The following is an 18,635-nucleotide window of genomic DNA, read 5'->3' as shown; positions in this document are numbered from 1 at the left end:
CACCACCCTCCTGCTATCCAATTAAATTACTTTAGTGATTACTAAGTAATACCATCCATCTTATGTATCTTTAAGCTGTCCAGCCGGAGCCAGCCTTAGTAGCAGCAAGTTATTTCCAAGTGATGTGAACTTTAACGAGAAGTTAAATCGGGAGAGATCAGGCAGGTTTGGAGATCAGAAAGGGTTAGTTTCAGATATCTCGCAACTTTTCATGTTCCTGAAAAAGAAAAAGCAGCTGACCATTCCAAGGTGGAAACCTTACTGTTACAAAGTAATTACACTTCCATTAATGGTAAATTAACATTACATATTAAAACCTCAGCACATCTGCCATAATTGACATATCTGAAGCGTTTTATTCCTTTTGCATCTTTACCCTTTCTATTTACAGGCTTTTCTGCTAAAACATAAGATGAGTTTCCAAAACTCACACCCATTAACATGTTTGAACCATGAACTGGACTGTTATGCTCCTTCCCAGAAGTGATGATACTGATCTGAATGACATGTTCTTAAACAAATGTGCATATTTTATGTGAGTTCTTCATCTTAAGTTCATCTGGGAAGTTAGATTTGTTTACTGAGGTTATATATATATATATATATATATATATATATATATATATATATATATATATATATATAAAAAGTAGGCAGTCTCATTCAAACACAACACTCACTGTAGCAGTGCTTATTTGGATCTGGCTCATCTTTTCCTATAACGTCATATAGGTGTGGCTCAAAACAAACTATGACTGGAAGACTTGACCTTAACGGCATTTAAAATGAGTCAAGATGAGTGTTTAATTTAGAAAAGGTTCTGCTTTATATAGTAACACAAATGAAAGTTAGGACATCTGGAGCAGATATACAAATCAATAAAAGACAGATTTTCCAAGTCAAACATTTATGTATTATGCGTGTTCTAAAGGTTGGACAAAAGGTCCAATTTCCCACATATGTAATCTATTCTATATGTAGCAAGAGTTCAGATGAAATTCTCTAAAATTTCATTTAGATTGGATCATAAGGTTTACACCAACTGGTGGAGTCGATTTTAGTATAAATGTACTCATTATTTGTATTTATTTTTTTACTATAATTCATATATTTTGAGAGACAAGTACATGTTCCTTTTGTTTAAAAACAACAAACTAGTAGTATAACAGCATGAAAATGAAGAATTTACAAATACTATTAGGATTCGTAGTATCACTCAAATTCAAACACTGTCACATCAAAAGTTGACCTCAAATGACCCCTCGGAACAGGAAGGAAAACGATGCACCAAAGGTGAGGCCAAGAGTGATGAAAAAGGCCATGATGGCTCCAGCTGTCTCTGCTTCATGTGTATTTACTAGCCTGAGGACAAATAAGAGAAAGGTAAGATAAAGAAAGTATTCCTGCTTTTTAAAAATGCAAAAATTGTATATACATTTGTGGTTGTTGAACATGGAAATCCAAAAATATGCCATTATTATGGAACTGCTTTAACAGATTTACTGATTTTACCAGTGGTGGGCCGTGCATTTGGTACCTGGGCCTTCAGTGGGGACGTACCCAACTTAATCCACCTCTTAATTCCACCACTATCACGTCGCATTTATAGAAACCATCAATACTGTACAAAAAAGCAATATATTAATGCGTGGCATTACAGAGAGAGAGGCATTTCACATATAGAGGGTGAATACCATTAAAGTAAGAAACCCAGTTAAGAACACTCCAAACCTCTACACTACAACCACAACTGTGCACCTACATCATCTGGAGCAGTTCAGAATCAATATTTGTCTAATAACATGACAAAAACATTAAAATTGTAATAAAATACAACCTACTCATGGGAGATGCAGATTCATTATTTGCACCGCTCCTCAGAGGCTGTAATCCAGTGGTACGGCTGAGACACGCTAGCTAGCTTCTGGGTTGGCCGACCTCCTCACGATGTCTAGCTTTTCTTCAAAATGTATTTTTAAGTATAACAGAAACCAAATCAATTTCTCTTCCGCCGTAGGCATAAAAAAAGTCTAACTCAGATGTATTCATGTGTGCAGAGCTACACACGTGTTTTGAGAGTGGAACTTGGCTGTAACAGTTTCCCTCTGACCAACTAATTAGAGGACGGAAAAATACTGACGTTATTCTGGCCCAGCTAGCTGCCCTGTGAGGCGAATCTGAAATCCGATTGGTTAAAGAAACAGCGCTATTTATTAAAGAGACAATGGTAAAAAAGTCCAACAGAACAGACTTTGAAGGCCCTGGGCAGATTAGATTGACATGGCAGCACAAAGAGGCTGAAATCTGATTGTACAAAAAAAATCTAACATCCACATACACGTACTGGAAGCAGTGCAGCCAAGAGAAACACTACAAAATAAAGAGAATAAACTGTTGGGAATAAATTATTACAATTTCATGGAACAAATATTAGTATTGAGGTTGAAAATGTAGGTCAGTGCTTCTGATAGTGTTTAGACCAGCAGAGACTTTGCTAGCCCTGACCGCCCACCACTCTATTTAACCCACTCAAGTCGTTTGACAAACTATGTCTTCATGGAGCTCGTTTTGTTCACAAAGGAGATTGTCATGCGAGAACAGGTTAAATCTCTTAGTTTCAGTGATTCAAATTTTCCAATGACATTCTATAGAATTGTGCACTTCTAACTTTATGGCCACAATTTAGGGAAGTACACTAAGAGGTTTGATGGTATGCATATACTTTTGGCCCTGTAGTGTAGAAGAAGTTAAATACTTACTTTAGACAAAAACACATGCATAGGCTGGCTAGGTAACCGTTAGAGAAAGCGAAGAGGACGATGAAGATGGTGAACCAGGCATCGTGTGAGAAGTAGACAGGAATGCTGTGGCGTGGCTGGACATTACACAGCATGAAAAGAGCCACAAAGATCAGACGTGCAAACAGAAGAGCGGGCAGAATTTTGCTGTCCTTTCCGGGCTGAAAAAAAGTGAAAAGAGTTTTAAAGAGGTGTGTGTGTGTGTGTGTGTGTGTGTGTGTGTGTGTGTGTGTGTGTGTGTGAGACCCTACCCACAAGCATACAGCAGTTAGACTCCGTCCCAGGAAGTCACACAGGTTAAAGAGCAGAAACCCAGACACAGGAATAAAGTATTTCTCTGATGAGATATACAGTATATATATATATATATATATATATATATATATATATATATATATATATATATATATATATATATATGTAATCAAATGCAGTTTATAGTATAGTTTTTGTAGTGATAGAAATTAAATAAAAAAAACTTGATTTATTATACAAACATACTAGTAATAGTTTAACAGCAGGCAGAACATTTTGAGAGTAATAAATGATGGAAGAAACTCCTGACTCTAACTTGCCCCACCACCCGTAGTCTTATTTGAGCTTTCTTTTCTTTTCTTTTCTTTTTTTTTTTTTTTTTGAAGAAGAAGAAGAAGGTTTTGGGCTTGTGATAATATTAATATATATATTCTTATATATTCTTATATTTCAGCTGAAGTAAAAGTACAAAATTACTTGCTTTTGAATTGACAAAGTAAAACAAAACTACTGATCTATGATAATTATATCTTAACTATTTCACAAATTTCCCCCTGGGATGTATAAAGTGATCTATTTATGAAATCAATTTAATGCTGCATTCTTCTGTGCATCATATATTTATAAAACAAAAGAGATTACTATTGTTACAGGCAATAAAAAACATACAGAACCCTTATTCCACAAAACTCTCAACATAACCATCAAGTTACACTTCCGGTCCTATGATCAGTTCTCCTCTAACACATTTTATATATTGTATTGAGTATTGAGTATAGTATTGAGGAACGGCATGTTTTCTAAAATGTAGTAGAGTAAAAATCTAACATTAAAATGTCGTATAGTAAAAGTTTTCCAAAATGAAAGTTGAATGATAAAGTACAGATACTTGGATATTGTATTTTTTATTTGTTATTTATTTCTCTAATACCATGTCACTAATTGCCACTGAATCAAAAATAGTGCTGTGGAGCATTAAATATATTTTAATGAAGCTTATCTTGTTCCCAAGTAACTGCAAACTGCAACTTGTCCTGTCCTGGAGACTGTTGCATTAGAAACCTTCTTTATAGCATACAGTGGAGCCCCGTTGTACGAGCATAATTCGTTCTTGAAAATTGCTTGTGTGTCCATTTGCTCGTATGTTCGAACTGATTTTCCCCATAGGAATGAATGTAAAAGTGATTTAATCCGTTCCGAGATCTTATCCGATCGCTTATTTCTGCACTTAAAAAGTATTTGTAGCCTATTTTTAAAAACAAATACACAGCAAATTACCGTAATATAAACATAATTTAACACTTACTCATGTGATAGTGGTTGATTGCGAGTGTGAGACGCACAAAACGCTCATAACCTCCTCGGTTTCCATGGTAATTCTATTTACTTTCGTTTTCACAGCACCATCACTGATTTTCTTGGGAGACATTTTTCAAGATTTAAAACTAATTTAAAAAATATAAAACTAAAAAAAGTTACTGTGGGAGAGCGTATGAATACGGGAATAAGGAACGCCACAACAGGTCAGGTGCAAAGGCTTCACATCCACTTTTATTTGTTTTTTTTGTGTCGGTCTGCTTAGTGCCCCACGCAGCACGTCTCTGGCGCACACACACACACACACACACACACACACACACACATGCTCTCCTCCTTAAATGCACCCTCCGATCACTTGTAAAGAGAGAACAATCATTAGGTCACATTAACTTCAGGTAAAGCAATCCCTTGCCTATCTGCTCCCGGACCCGCCCTCCATTCACAAACCGCCGCTCAGCCACGCCCCCACTGCCACAGTTACGTTTTTGCTGCACTGAACAATGAGAGCGACTGAGTGATACGTCATCAACTAAGAGACTGATGCGACCCTCTGAATAAAACGGGGAACCGGCAGCGTGGGTTTGCTCGTGCCTTCGAAATTTGCTCGTGAAACAGGGTAAAATTTTGTGAGCGAGGTTGCTCGTATCTCCGTTTGCTCGTACTATAGGTTGCTCGTACAACGGGGTTCCACTGTACTTGACCATATTAATGACTGCACCCACTTTAAATTTGTTTATGTGAGATTCTGTTATACTATACCCATCTTAAATTGTTGTTGATACTGTAAAAACACATAAGAGCAAGTGCACCTAATAAGCCTATGATTCAGACACAAAACAACACTTGACCAAATCTGTAAATCTAAAATTGAGGAATATGGACAATTTCTAGTAGTTTAAGAGCAGATACACATATATGTGTGTATGCATTATTATAACATAACTGATTTTCCAGAATATTTCTCAGAGATTTCACGCACACACAGATCTTACCCCAAAGACCTCCCTCAGAAATAGTAGATTTCACATCTACAATGACAGCAGGAAATGCACTAATGGTGATGGTGAAAGAAAAGCACACAGACAGAGCCATTACCCAGATCTATAGAGGTCAAGAAAGAGAGGTAAATAAGAAATCATAATCGCAAATGGTAAAACTAGTGTACAAGTTTTACCTTTGAAAAGATGCTCAGAAGTGAGGGATTTTGGTGAACTTCTTCACTCATGCTCATCCTTTCACTGTTGCCACCTAACACAGGTTTAAAATAATCTGTATTACATTTTTGAACTCCATGTTTCTAAATGAACCTAGATTAAATCAAATGCAAAAGGATTTATACCATGATTAATTAATTTAATTATTATCTCTTGTTGTAGTGACTGACCATTCTGGCTTTTCTCCTTGATAATATTCCTGTATTGATAGTTTTGATAATATTCCTGTGGGATGTAATACAATGCTATTTTTTTTTTCGGTGTGTGCATCATAGGATGACTGGATATGGATTTGTACTCACCAGTTTGGTAAGGATTATGTAGGACAAAATGGCAAGGCTGATAACAGCGCAGGCTGTGATGAAGTAGCCAAAAGCACAGTCCATCAAATCTGAACCACCTGTGGAATAAGAAGTTCCCTTTTAGGAACTTGAGCTGCGTCGTAAACGCTTTGGGAACACCTTGCGTTGTTCACGCTCTGAATCATGTGTAAAATCCGCCCAATAGGCAGTCGTGACATCATTGGTGGGCAACGTCACATAAACCAGGAGGCTACAAAATGGGTGAGCAATGGTAGCGACATTAGCTTCTGTTTGTTCAGGTAAGTGCTTTGTGTGTGAATCTGTGCAAGCAATGGCTAAGAAGCAAACAAACTTTTACATGTGTGTCTCTCCTTGCCAATGTTTTATTAAGGGGGGGCGCACACAAGAGCTTTGTGTTGTTTGCTAGGAAGTAGAGCATGCTCAATCGGCTCTCAAGAGAGACGATTGTCCGTGCTGTACCCGCATGGCTATCCGCACTCTCCGCCCCTGGAGATCAGTCTTTGAGGAGAGTGATCTCCCTCGCGGCTTAGGTCCCACTCTCGCAGTTGGTGGCATTTCTGTGGTACTTTCCTTGCCACTCTCTGGGGGCTGCTCGGCGGGCATGAAGCCCAAATTGAAGGGGTTGGCCAACCTGAGGGTGGTCCTCTCTTCAAACACGTCCAGCGGCCGTGACAATTAGAGCGCCCTATTTTGGGGTGGGCGGTTTATACCTCATTATATGGTGTCCCTACCTCCTCGACACCACCAGGAGGCCAGAATGTTAGCTCTCCCACAAGATGTGACTCAGAACGCAGTCTCCCTCCACCGGGTGACTCTTTCTGTCCCTACTGGGAAAGCATTCATGGCTGCAGGGGATATCCCCAGCTGTTCAGCCTTGAGAGGCTGGTTCCCCGATCAGACTTCAAGGCAGATGGGGAGGCCAGGCTGTTAACTTTCCCACAATCTGTTCCGTACTATCAAGGTCTTGCGGTGAGCCCTTCAAGCCTTAGAAGTATGGAAAGAACCTACTTTCCAGTCTTAAGGCCTGTCCTGGGAGCACCTTGTCGTCGCGTAACGCTAACGACGGATGCATCCCTCACGGCATGGGGAGCAGTCATGAGTGGCTCCCGCCCAAGGTTGGTGGGACAAGTCACATCTCTCATGGCACATAAACTGCCTGGAGATGATGACTGTGTTTTTTGCACTGGAACACTTTCACCAACAAAGGTCGCCCCGTGTTGGTCGATACGGACAACGCGTCAGTGGTCTCGTACATCTCGTACTGTCTTGCCCCCTGTACAGGCTGGCGCAGCAGATCCTTCTATGGTCCCAGGGAAAACTCTTTTTATGATGAGCAGTTTACATCCCGGGCCGGTTGAACTGGAGAGCAGACGCCCTTTCAAGGCAAGGGCCAAGGCCCGGGGAATGGAGGCTTCACCCCAAAGTGGTGGAGCAGATATGGCAGAGATATAACAGAGCCCAGATGGATCTGTTTGCAACTCAGGAAACTTTGCACTGTCCCCTCTGGTTCTCTCTCTCTCTCAACCAGCCCCATTGTGGCTGGACGCCATGGTGTAGACGTGGCCAAAGCTACGTCTATAAGTCTTTTCCCCTATCGCACTGCTCCCAGAGTTCTGGAGAGAATCCGCCAGGAAGGAGCTTGTCTCCTTCTGGTGGCACCTTGTTGGCCGGGCAGACCGTGGTTTACTGTCCTCGAGGGACCTCCTTGGGAAATTCCTCCCAGGAGGGATCTCCTCTCACAGGCAGGGGCAACCCTGGTTCAGTACCTATCAGCTGTTCTCTCTACTGAGGTAGTAGAGACCATTCTCCATTCCAGAGCTCCTTCACAAAGATGCCGCTAAATGGCATCTGTTTGCCACGTGGTGTGAGCACCACCAGTTCGTCCCAGTCAACTGCTCAGTTGGTTCAGTTCTGGAGTCCTTGCAGGAACAGTTTGCCAAAGGATTGGCTCCGTCAACCCTGAAGGTTTATGTGTCCGCTATCGCGGGTTATTGTACCCCGCCAGCAGGGCACCCGGAGGCTGAGGCCCGGAACACGACCCGGAGAGCCTGTGTGGGACTTGCCTGTTGTGCTGGTGGCTCTATCTGAGTCCCCCCTCGAGCTCTTGGCTGAGGTGGCCCTTAGATATCTGTTGGTTAAGACCGCTTTTCCTACAGGCTCTTGTTGTGGCCCATCTGTCCTGGAGTTTGCCCTGGCATGGCCAGTGCTATCCTTTACCCTAAACCAGGGTATGTGCCTAAGGTGTCTGCAGCTCCCTTTCAACCTGTCATTTTTTCTAGCCCCTGACCAGGAAAAGCAAATGTGCGAGCACTGGACACATACTGGAAGTCGGAGCAGCTGTTCCTCTGCTATGGCCCTCATAGAAAAGGTTTCCCGGCTAATAAGCAAATGCTCAGCAGATGGATTGTGGATGCAATTTGTCTGTGTTATGAGTCCTCTGGACTTCCCACTCCTTTTGGAGTCAAGGCTCATTCCACCTGGGGTATGGCGGCCTCTACGCCATGGTCCACTGGAGTTTCGCTCCAGGACATTTGTTACGCTGCGGGCTGGTCCACCCCGTTGACCTTTGTCAGGATTTATGACCTCCACATCAGAGCCACTCCTCTGTCCTGCATGGTGGTTGTGCTCAAACACTTGGCAGAGACTGGTCAGTATGGCATGATTGGACACTCGTTCCCAAAGCATTTTCGACATCAACGGGCCATACTCCCTGCATCCTGCAGCGCATACCTTTTCCTTTTTCAGAAGCTAATGTTGCTACCATCGCTCACCCATTTTTTAGCTTCCTGGTTTATGCGACGACGCCCGCCGATGACGTCAAGACTGCATATTGGCCGGATTTTACACATGATTCAAAATGTGAACAACGCAAGGTGTTCCCAAAGCGTTTTTGATGCAGCTCTTGTTCAAGGAACTAGGGTTACATACGTAACCTAGTGACATTATACATCAATTGAGAGAAATGTAAGGAAATCCTGTATTTTGGAATGAGGCATATATGGAAATGGAGACAGAACTAAAGAGAACTTTTGCCGACTTGGAATATGTTTCCACCAATGCAGATCTATGGACTGCTTAAAATAAAAGTTTTCCATGGGAGACACATGTACGATGCCATCGCAGCAGAGAAAGAGAGCAAATTAACAGCTCATTTGAGGACGAGGTCATATTTACGGAATTGAACGTTTTACGTTATGACAGCGAAAGGTATGTTCTCCCTCCACATCACCGGTGTCCATCCCACACCCTTAACCTTATATACACGAACGAGAGTTACATTTCTGACGGCGAAGGCAGATTGGAAAGCAGTGTACAGAAGTGCGACTGGAAAGTGTTTAGCCTTGTGGTCAAAATTAAGTCGATCATCTTATTGTTCTCTAAGAAGTTATTAAACATTTTAAATGTTTAAGACATGTCTTTTGCCCTAATATAACTTATTTCTTAATGGCAATTATCTATATTACACCTGTTACACCTGTAAGGCCTGAAAGAGATACAAGTAACGCAAAAGTAACGCAAAAGTAATATAACGCATTACTTTCCATAAAAAGTAACTAAGTAACGTAATTAGTTACTTTTTGGGGAGTAACTCAATATTTTAATGCATTACTTTTAAAAGTAACTTTGCCCAACACTGGTTATACCCTAGCCCTTTAATAAAAGCACATTATTTTGTTGTTATTATGAGTGTATACAAATAAAAGTAGACCCTTTACAGATTGTAATGATGTATTACTTTTATCTGTACGATCAAAAAAGAAATTTAGGTTTGTTTCTGCGTGATGTAGAAAAATGGCATTGCCGGATGTGTGCACCATGACGGTTTTTGGTGCTTAATTTGATATACAGTATATTACACTTTATATATACTGTATATATGTATATATCTTTGCATTTTTAGGAATTTTACTTACTTGCCATAGCACAGATCAGAGCAAATGAAGCAAAGGTTCCAGCCAGACCCTGACCACTCATGATGGGTGTCATATATCCTTCAGGTAATACACCAGCCATGCCAAAGAGACTGCCCTGTAGTATGGCTCCAAATGCTAGCACACACACCCACGTATATATATATATATATATATATATATATATATATATATATATATATATATATATATATATATATATATATATATATATATATATATATATATATATATATATATATATATATATATATATATATATATATATATATATATATATATATATATATATATATATATATATATATATATATATATATATATATATATATATATATAAAGTATGTAGACATTAACTTACTCTAATTATTAAATATTTTCTGCATGTTATAGTTGTGTGTGTGTGTGTGTGTGTGTGTGTGTGTGTGTGTGTGTGTGTGTGTGTGTGTGTGTGTGTCTTGGTATAAACCTATATTTGTTTTTATGTACATGAGGTTGTGTGACTGTGTTTGTGTGTGAGATGCAAGACTCACCATTTATAATTATTATCTTTATCATAGTAATCACAAAAAAGGGCATGGGTTCAATAGGTAATTTAACAAAGATGGCAGTCACACAAAACACCACCAGGATGGATACCAGACTACCAAGAATCCTTATCTTTTGAGAAATTCTGAAACATAAAAGGTCACAGGTTAAGGGAGGTTTTGCTGGAATAGACTGGTCACTATTTTCAGGAACACCTATACACTTGCAGAGTCTGTAATCGTCCGCCTAGACTTTGCTTATGCAGAGCCCCAGACTCCATGTTTGACAGTTGGTGTCTCGCACTGAGGAACCATCCTTTTGCTTACTCAACGGTGTACAACAACTCTGTGTGATGATCTGAAGATTTCAAATCTATCAGTCCTTATAACCTTTTTCCACTCTTCAATAGTTCCATTGCAGGCCTCTTTTTCTTGTTTTACCATCTTAGTTATACTAATTATACTAATTAGTTATACTAATTTATTAGTGTCTTTCTGAGTGCCATTTGACCTGTCAACAGTTTAAGGACTTCACAGTTGAAACTCAGACTTGCTTAATTCTACCATTGTTACGCTGTCCTGTAAATAGCAAACTGTTGACTCAGCAATTTATCTTCTGCTTCTGTTGTGACTTTGGGTCTGCCAGACCTCTTTCTTTTAGAGTTTACGCCAGTTTCCAAGTGCATTTTAATGGTTTACTGACGCTTTGGCTTCCTTTGCAATTTTTTTAAAGACCAAAACTTTTATTTGTTATAATGGTCTGTTTGTCTTACTTTGTTAATTACCATTTCTCACCATTATGAAAAAATATAATACTACCTGTAGTACAATACTATCCAAATATTGTTCAAGAGGGTGTAGAAGCACAGTCTGTTCCAACACTGAGTTTATACAAAGTGTTGGTAAGTAATCAGCAAAAATTGGGAGACCTGTAGGAATTGTTCGCATAAACTTTGATCTTAATTTACTTTTATTGCTGCAAAACAGTTGTAAGGTGATAACAGTAACTCTTTTAAACTCTTTTTAAATCTTTTAATATTTTTCTATTTCAGAGACATTATGCCTATTTGTACTTATGTATAAATCTGACTGCAATATTGTTTACCATCAAGTCAGTTATGTAAGGATTTAAATTACTTTGTCATTAATAAGAATAAATCTCTGTTTTAACATTACCTCTGGTGTATAATATAGTTAAGGCAGGTGAAGATTAAGAGGGTGATCATGGCACATAAAGTCATTGCGTTGTTGAATATGGCTTGCAGGGCATTTCGACTCTCTGTTACAGTCGCGTTAGCTGGAGCAGCATCAGCTAGACGCTGGTTAAAGTACTGTGAGTACAAATACAAAAAAGAGAGTAACCATTTCTAACAGTCAGTTATAAGATATGTTCTGCAGAGTGTCATGGCTATGTTTAGCTTGTTAGTTTGTTACATAATTTTTTTTAAAATGTAAAACTAACATTTACTATAATCTATCTATAGTAGTTGTGATAAAAATGGCAGTGCACTCATATGGCATTTGCACCTCAACATTTTTTACGAACTCCAAATAAATACAAATAATAATAATAATAATAATAATAATTATTATTATTATTATTATAATAATAATAAACAAAATGGCACAATACCATAATGGCAGTCATGAAGAAATTCCATGGCAATAAAGACCCTAATCCAAGCATTAACATAATCAACCACACAGCTTTAAATCTAAATGAAAGAAGAAAAAAATAACAAACATTTTTGTGTATTAATATAATGTTCAATTATAAATCATAATCCATCTAATGATTTAGCTGATAAAAGACAACAGTACTAACCTGTCTTCTGGATCCTGTATGGCCATTTTTCTGAAGAAATTGTGCTTTATCCCAGACAGCTTTAGGTAAAAAATATGCATAAATTAATGAAGTAATTTATCTTGAGCAGTAATATATATCACCTACATTTATAAAGTACAAATACATGTATGATTCAATTTGTACAAACTGCTGAAACTGCTCTCGGTCCAAGATTTAAACAAACTGTGTTTGTGTGTCTGTTGATTTCATTCAGAATTTTAATATCATTAATATGCAGACACAGTCTAAAGCAAAATCAGACAATGACCAGATTGAAGCTTTTAGAGTTAATAATTTACTTAAGGCTTTCATGTGCTCTCTCTCTCTCTCTCTCTCTCTCTCTCTCTCTCTCTCTCTCTCTTATACCCAAAACAGATACAAGAACTGAAGTAGAGCAGTTTTTAACATTAGATGAATCATATATATACTGTATACAATATTACATCAAATATTTTTACATTTAATTAAACTGTTTATAACGCAGATTGCTACAGAAACACTTATTTTTGCAGTTACACAAATATGGAAACCCTGCTAGAAACCTACCACCAAATGTTTAACAATTTTCGCTTGAGTGCTTTTAAGAGTTTAAAGTACACTTTTAAAATACTGTTGATGGTTTGAAAAACATTTCAAAACTACAATGATTACCCTGCAAAAACCTTGTCATTTACAGTATTTCTTTTTACAGCAAAAGGATAAAATAGTGTTTGATTATTGCAGAGGATAGTAGAGCAGTGAAATGGTCATATATATGGCTTCAGTAAATGTAAAAGTACTACAATTATGTGTCTACTTGATATTTAAAAATTCAATAATTGGGGGGGGGGGCGTTCCCTTTTGACTTCTTGGCTAATCCTACAACACTTTATTCCTCAGTGTATTCCTTTGTATTTTAAAAATTGTGGCTTCCCACAGATTGATCTGCCCTTTATATAAAGTGCTCTTAATGAGATAAAAATGGATTGTCTAGTGTAACACACAATCTTGAAACTATAAACAGTGATAGAAATCCACAGGAGGAAATAAGTCCCATTAGTTTTTTGTACAAGTTTTTTTTGTACAAGATAATAAATGTATGATTGTATTTACAGCTTATCCCATATGCTTATTTTGTGGCAGTGACTGATCACTACATTATTAAACAGCCATTAAACATCTGAAGGTCTTGACAATAATGTGAGATTCAAATCCTCAAAATTATGACTTTCGTAGAAAAGCTGGCATGATATTTATCTTTCGATTGGGAGCTGCTATAACAGGAAAAATTCAATTCGGCAAGTGTGTCCTGACACTTGTCTCAGCTCCTCCTGCTCATCAACTTTGCTGTTCCGAAACACCATGGAATGGGTTAGGGCCAGAATTGTTTCAAATAAAGCAATACAAAATCTAAATCAATTAATATCAAAGACTTACTTTAGAAAATATAGGCGTTTGTTTCCTGTGTGCAGATTTTTATGTGATATTTTATTTCTTCTCAATATTTTTAACATTGCAAGAAAACAAAACGTTAAGCAGTAAACAAAAAAAATGTTAAAAAACCCGAAATATGTTTTATATTCTCGATTCTTCAAAGTAGCCAACTTTAGCTTGATGACAGCTTTGCACACGCATGGCATTCTCTCAGTCAGCCTCATGAGGTAGTCATCTGTAATGATTTTCCAACAATCTTCCCAGAGGTATTGAGTGCTTGTTGGCTGCTTTTCCTTCACTCTCTGATTTAACTGATCCCAGTGGGATTTAGATCAGGTGATTGTGGAGGCCATGTAATCTGATCCAGCACTCCATCAGTTTCCTTCTTGAACAAATAGCTCTTATATAACCTAGAGGTGTGTTTAAGGTTATTGTCTGGGGATGGCATGTAGCTGAATGCCATGCTGGTTAAGTGTGCACCTTAAGTTTGACTAAAATCACCAACAGCATCACCAGCAAAGCACCCCCACAACATCACACATTTTCCACCCTGCTTCGCAGTGGGAACCTCACATACCGAAACCATCCGTTCACCCTCAGTACATTTAACAACGACACAACGGTTAAAACCAAAAAATCTTTTTCACTAATCTAATTTCCATTCCTTGTGTTTCTTGGCCCAAGCAAGTCTCTTCTGCTTGTTGTTTTTCTGATGTAATGGTTTCTTTGCTGCAGTTTGTCCATAAAAGTCTAACTCACACAGATTGCTCTGAACAGTGGATGTTGAAACACGTCTGCCACTTGAACTTCGAGAATTTTTGTAAATCAGCAGTTTCTGGGACTGGTAATTCTAAACACATCTTCTGCAGCAGAGGAAGCTCTTATTCTTCCTTTCCTGTGATGGTCCCTATGAGAGCCTGTTTCATCACTGTGTTTAATGGTTTTGGAGACTGCACTTGGGGATACATTTATAGTTCTTTAGATATTTTAGATTGACTAAGCCTCATTTTTAAAATAATGATGGATAAAATAATGTATTTTCTCTTTACTTAACTGAGTGACAAAATATGGATTGGTACAGTAGTTGTAGTAGCACTAATAGGGCTATTGACTATGTACTTATCCTTTCCTCTGCACAAGACTGTCTAAATGGGCTAAAGCACATTAATAAGAAAATAAATGTTTTTATCTAGTGTAGCTAACATAGACAATCAAAAGTTTTAACCATATTCTAGATTAAAAAATAAAGAGAAAACACTGATAGAGTGTGTGTGTGTGTGTGTGTGTGTGTGTGTGTGTGTGTGTGTGTGTGTGTGTGTGTGGTAAACATAGTTTACTATAAACGTATAGTTACTGAATAGATGTTATAGAATAAAATCCATCACAAATTGAAATTTGACTGTAATTCTACTACTCTTACTCAACACATAGATGTTTCTCAATTTTCTGTGAACATCAGTACAGATTCATTGAAGAAGTGTACAAAAGCATCAGCTTCTTACCTTAATATCTGAGAAAACTTTGAACATGCTTTTGATTGGGATTCTTGGTCTCAGATAGTCGTTTTGCTGTCACATGTTCTTTCCATGGCACTGCACTTTTAATCCTTAGGCTAGCATTTCCTGCTTTCTGGAGAAATCATTGAAGCTTATTCTGCACTTTTAGAGTATCGTAATCTTTCCTGTGGTTTGTTTAGTCAGACTGCTTTCACATTTTTTTAGTTTCTGTGTGTAAGTAGGTTTTATGGTAGGATTGCAAATATGCAAGATTTATGTCATCTTACAGTTACAGGGATTTCTAATTGTTTTTTTGTTCTATTTAATGTTGCTATAGTTTACACTGTATTGGTAATAAAAAAATATTTATCTATTTAAGCACTTTTTATTTGCTTTTGCCACTTATTTAATAAAGCAGTAAATAAAAAATGTTAATTTACAGGCCATTAACATTGCTCAGCTCACTCATACATCCTTCTCACTTTAATTTACTTTTCAAATTTCAAAATATTTCACTTGAACCCATTTCATCCAAACAAGCCTTTCTTTCAAAATTCATATTTATATCTATATCCAACTTTTTTTCATATGTCAATAATAAATGAGATTTGAAGAAAGGCACAACTATTGAAATTCATTAAGCATTTATTAGACACTGAGAAATTATTAACAGACAATGATTGAGTTATTTCCACTTTCGCGTCATCAGCTTGACAGTACATTAGAAAAAATAATGTGTGCTCAATCACACTGACAGTAAAGCAGAGATAATAATATTCATACACAGCTGATACATCAGTAAGTGTGTGTGTGTGTGTGTGTGTGTGTGTGTGTGTGTGTGTGTGTGTGTGTGTGTGTGTGTTTGTGTACTATTAAGGTCCTCACATTTAAAGAAAATACAAAAAAAACACCTGCCTGACAATCACCAAGTCCTTTCGTGTTGTTTTGGCTTTTAATTGCAAATCATTCATAGTTAAGTTAACAATAAGTTTTAATCTAACTTAACTATTGAAGAATTCAGCATTTTTTACCTAACAAAAAAATCAGTTAGGGATTAGAGTTGTTTGACACATACCTTCTAGCATTGTAAAAAAAAAAGACAAGACTGTTTGAGTTATAAAAACACACAGGAAATTAATACCTGTATTTTCTAAAGTAACTTTTTAATATTTATTGAGAGAATATTTTTAATTAATTCTGGCCCTAACCCATTCCGTGGTTTCGGATCACCTTTAACTCAGTAAAGACCAGTAGTGGACGGTGAGGAAGTATTTTTACTTTGTTACTGTACCTCGGCGTATTTTTAAAGTATCTGTTCCTTATCACATAATTTTCATTTTGGGAAACGAATACATCTACATTTAATGTGTAATTCTTTACTTTTTACTCCACTATTCTTCAGGAAAAAATGTTCATCACTACTTTAAAATGAAGACATAATTTGTCAAGTGAGACCGTGCCACGAGACTACAACCACATGCTTCCAGTGTGTGTGTGTGTGTGTGTGTGTGTGTGTGTGTGTGTGTGTGTGTGTGTGTGTGTGTGCACATGAACAATTGTGTGTAACAATCGAAATTCTCTACTTAAAAACTAAATGCAACAGTTATTGAACTATATTTCTCATATTGTAGATTACTACTTTTAGTTTTGGTACTTAAGTCGATTCAAAAGCTACTCTTTTATACCTTTACTAATGTGGAAATGTAAAACAGAACTTTTATCAGCAAGATTTTGAGCAAGTAGCTCAAATATAATATATATATATATATATATATATATATATATATATATATATATATATATATATATATATATATATATATATATATATATATTTTTTTTTTTTTTTTTTTAATAATGAGAGAGGACTTTAGCCTTCTAGGATATTATCAGACCCAGCCATCAGTGGACATTTTTGAATATCAGACGGGTTCTGTAGAAGAATGGTGACATGAGAGGAAACTTGCCAGGTTGTGCCTTCTTTCCTTTCTCTTTTTGTTCATGGATGTTACAGATATAGTGTTTCATTTATAGACATTGCCTTTTATTTTTGGTTAGTTTGTCTTGTTTTGACATTTTGTTTAGATTCCTTTCTCTTTTATGTTCATTGAGAAACAGGCATGTCTGTCCTTATTTTGTCTGCTAATTATAAGCTTCACATGTCTATAATTTTTTTTAAACAAAACAAAACATGACAACAAATCAATGTTTTTCTAATTAGTTGTTACATCCTCACAAAAAAATTACTAGTGTTAACATTTGCTTGTAACTGGGGTTGTGCCGTCACGGGTATGTTTTGCTATGTATCCTTTCATGTTGTTTAGATGCAAATGTGCTACCTTAATACTTATGTAAGGTACATAAGGGGTTCGGTTGTGTACTTTATATTATTTGTGAGGTATCACATTAGCAAACTAAAGGTATATACTAAAGGTATTAAAGACATTGAAAAGTAAACTCTGCTTTTACTGGTGAATGTTAAAAAAACACCAGTTTTGAAGGAGGTTTTTAGGATATTGCCTATAAAATAGTTCCTCTTCTGGCCACAATGTGGTACAGAAATCTGTTCTTGAACAAGGGGGGCTTAAGAAGATCTACAAAAAAAGGTCAAGAATGATGCTTGGACAATCACATTACACCGGCCTAAATCTTATAATTGTTTTTATTATTTTTATTTTTATTTTTTTATTATATATTCATAGTGTTACCATTCTTTAGATTAGAATGATAACTGATATGGTCCTGCAAGATAACTCATCAGTTATCATAAAGATATTCTGTTCCTTATTTCAGGATTCTTATTCACAATCTTTTTAGACACAAACATTCATAATCTGGGGTTCATTCAGAAATAATGGTGACAATGTAGATTCATGATCAAATCAACTTGCTAGTTATGTGAATTTAAAGACTCTTTATTTTTTTACACACTATAATCATGAATATTTAATTGGGTAATCATTGTGCATTATTTGGTTGCTGCAACTTTAAATGAAAGCATTAGATTGTTCCACCCCATTATCTAGTTTGAGTGTCTTGGTTGAGTCTGGTTGAGTCTGGAAGTTTTTTCTTGTTGTCTGTCTTTTTTTTTTTTTTTTTTAAGTAGCTGCCTTCCTGTTTGTTATACAAAGATGTAAATTATATATTCCTGTTCTAGAACTCAATGCCCATTTTCTTCATACAATTGTTGCAATAGGATTATAATATTGTTCTCCTGTTTGAACAAGTGAGCTCTGTAGCTCTGTCAGTCTCATACCTGGTCTGTTGGACACTTCTTTAGAAGATGCCCATGAATTAGATGTGACAGTTGTAAGGTTGTTGTAAGGTTGTAGTGTCTAGGTTGTTTCATATATATATATATATATATATATATATATATATATATATATATATATATATATATATATATATATATATATTCAGTGATATATGGGCAGTTCCAGCAGGAGTAATCTGATCTGTCCTTTGAGCTGTGAAACCTCAAATAGGCAGATATATTTACTGTTACTTA

The 18,635-nt window shown here is 36.8% G+C and overlaps 1 protein-coding gene across 6 annotated transcripts; it reads right to left on the bottom strand.

Moving 5' to 3' along the window:
- Window positions 1-949: 949 nt before the first annotated feature.
- Window positions 950-12,437, bottom strand: LOC124390847 (equilibrative nucleoside transporter 1-like). 6 transcript variants are annotated; one of them, XM_046856909.1, is made up of 13 exons: window positions 12,340-12,437; window positions 12,195-12,253; window positions 12,003-12,084; window positions 11,546-11,700; window positions 10,376-10,515; window positions 9,825-9,959; window positions 5,890-5,987; window positions 5,758-5,812; window positions 5,548-5,621; window positions 5,366-5,474; window positions 3,050-3,135; window positions 2,760-2,959; window positions 950-1,362 (listed from the first exon to the last, which is right to left on the bottom strand). In XM_046856909.1, the coding sequence occupies exons 2-13, from the start codon at window positions 12,218-12,220 to the stop codon at window positions 1,251-1,253; spliced, it is 1,272 nt and encodes a 423-aa protein (XP_046712865.1). In that variant the 5' UTR covers window positions 12,221-12,253; window positions 12,340-12,437; the 3' UTR covers window positions 950-1,250. The 6 variants fall into 6 exon arrangements, with proteins under 6 accessions (XP_046712865.1, XP_046712866.1, XP_046712864.1 ...); XM_046856910.1 differs by having other exon boundaries at window positions 12,364-12,409; XM_046856908.1 differs by having other exon boundaries at window positions 12,195-12,437.
- Between the last annotated feature and the right edge of the window lie 6,198 nt (window positions 12,438-18,635).

Source organism: Silurus meridionalis, chromosome 9 (genome assembly GCF_014805685.1).
Source record: "Silurus meridionalis isolate SWU-2019-XX chromosome 9, ASM1480568v1, whole genome shotgun sequence".
Classification (NCBI taxonomy): domain Eukaryota; kingdom Metazoa; phylum Chordata; class Actinopteri; order Siluriformes; family Siluridae; genus Silurus; species Silurus meridionalis.
Note: the sequence above shows the minus strand (reverse complement) of the source record. Positions and strands in the feature narration are given on the sequence as shown.

Coding starts and splice junctions, on each gene's coding strand:
- LOC124390847 (XM_046856908.1), bottom strand. CDS start 12,274: ATGCATATTTTTTACCTAAAGCTGTCTGGGATAAAGCACAATTTCTTC. Junction 9,960..10,375: donor AAAGATAATAATTATAAATG/GTGAGTCTTGCA, acceptor TGTGTGTGCTAG/CATTTGGAGCCATACTACAG. Junction 5,988..9,824: donor TCTGATCTGTGCTATGGCAA/GTAAGTAAAATT, acceptor CTTATTCCACAG/GTGGTTCAGATTTGATGGAC.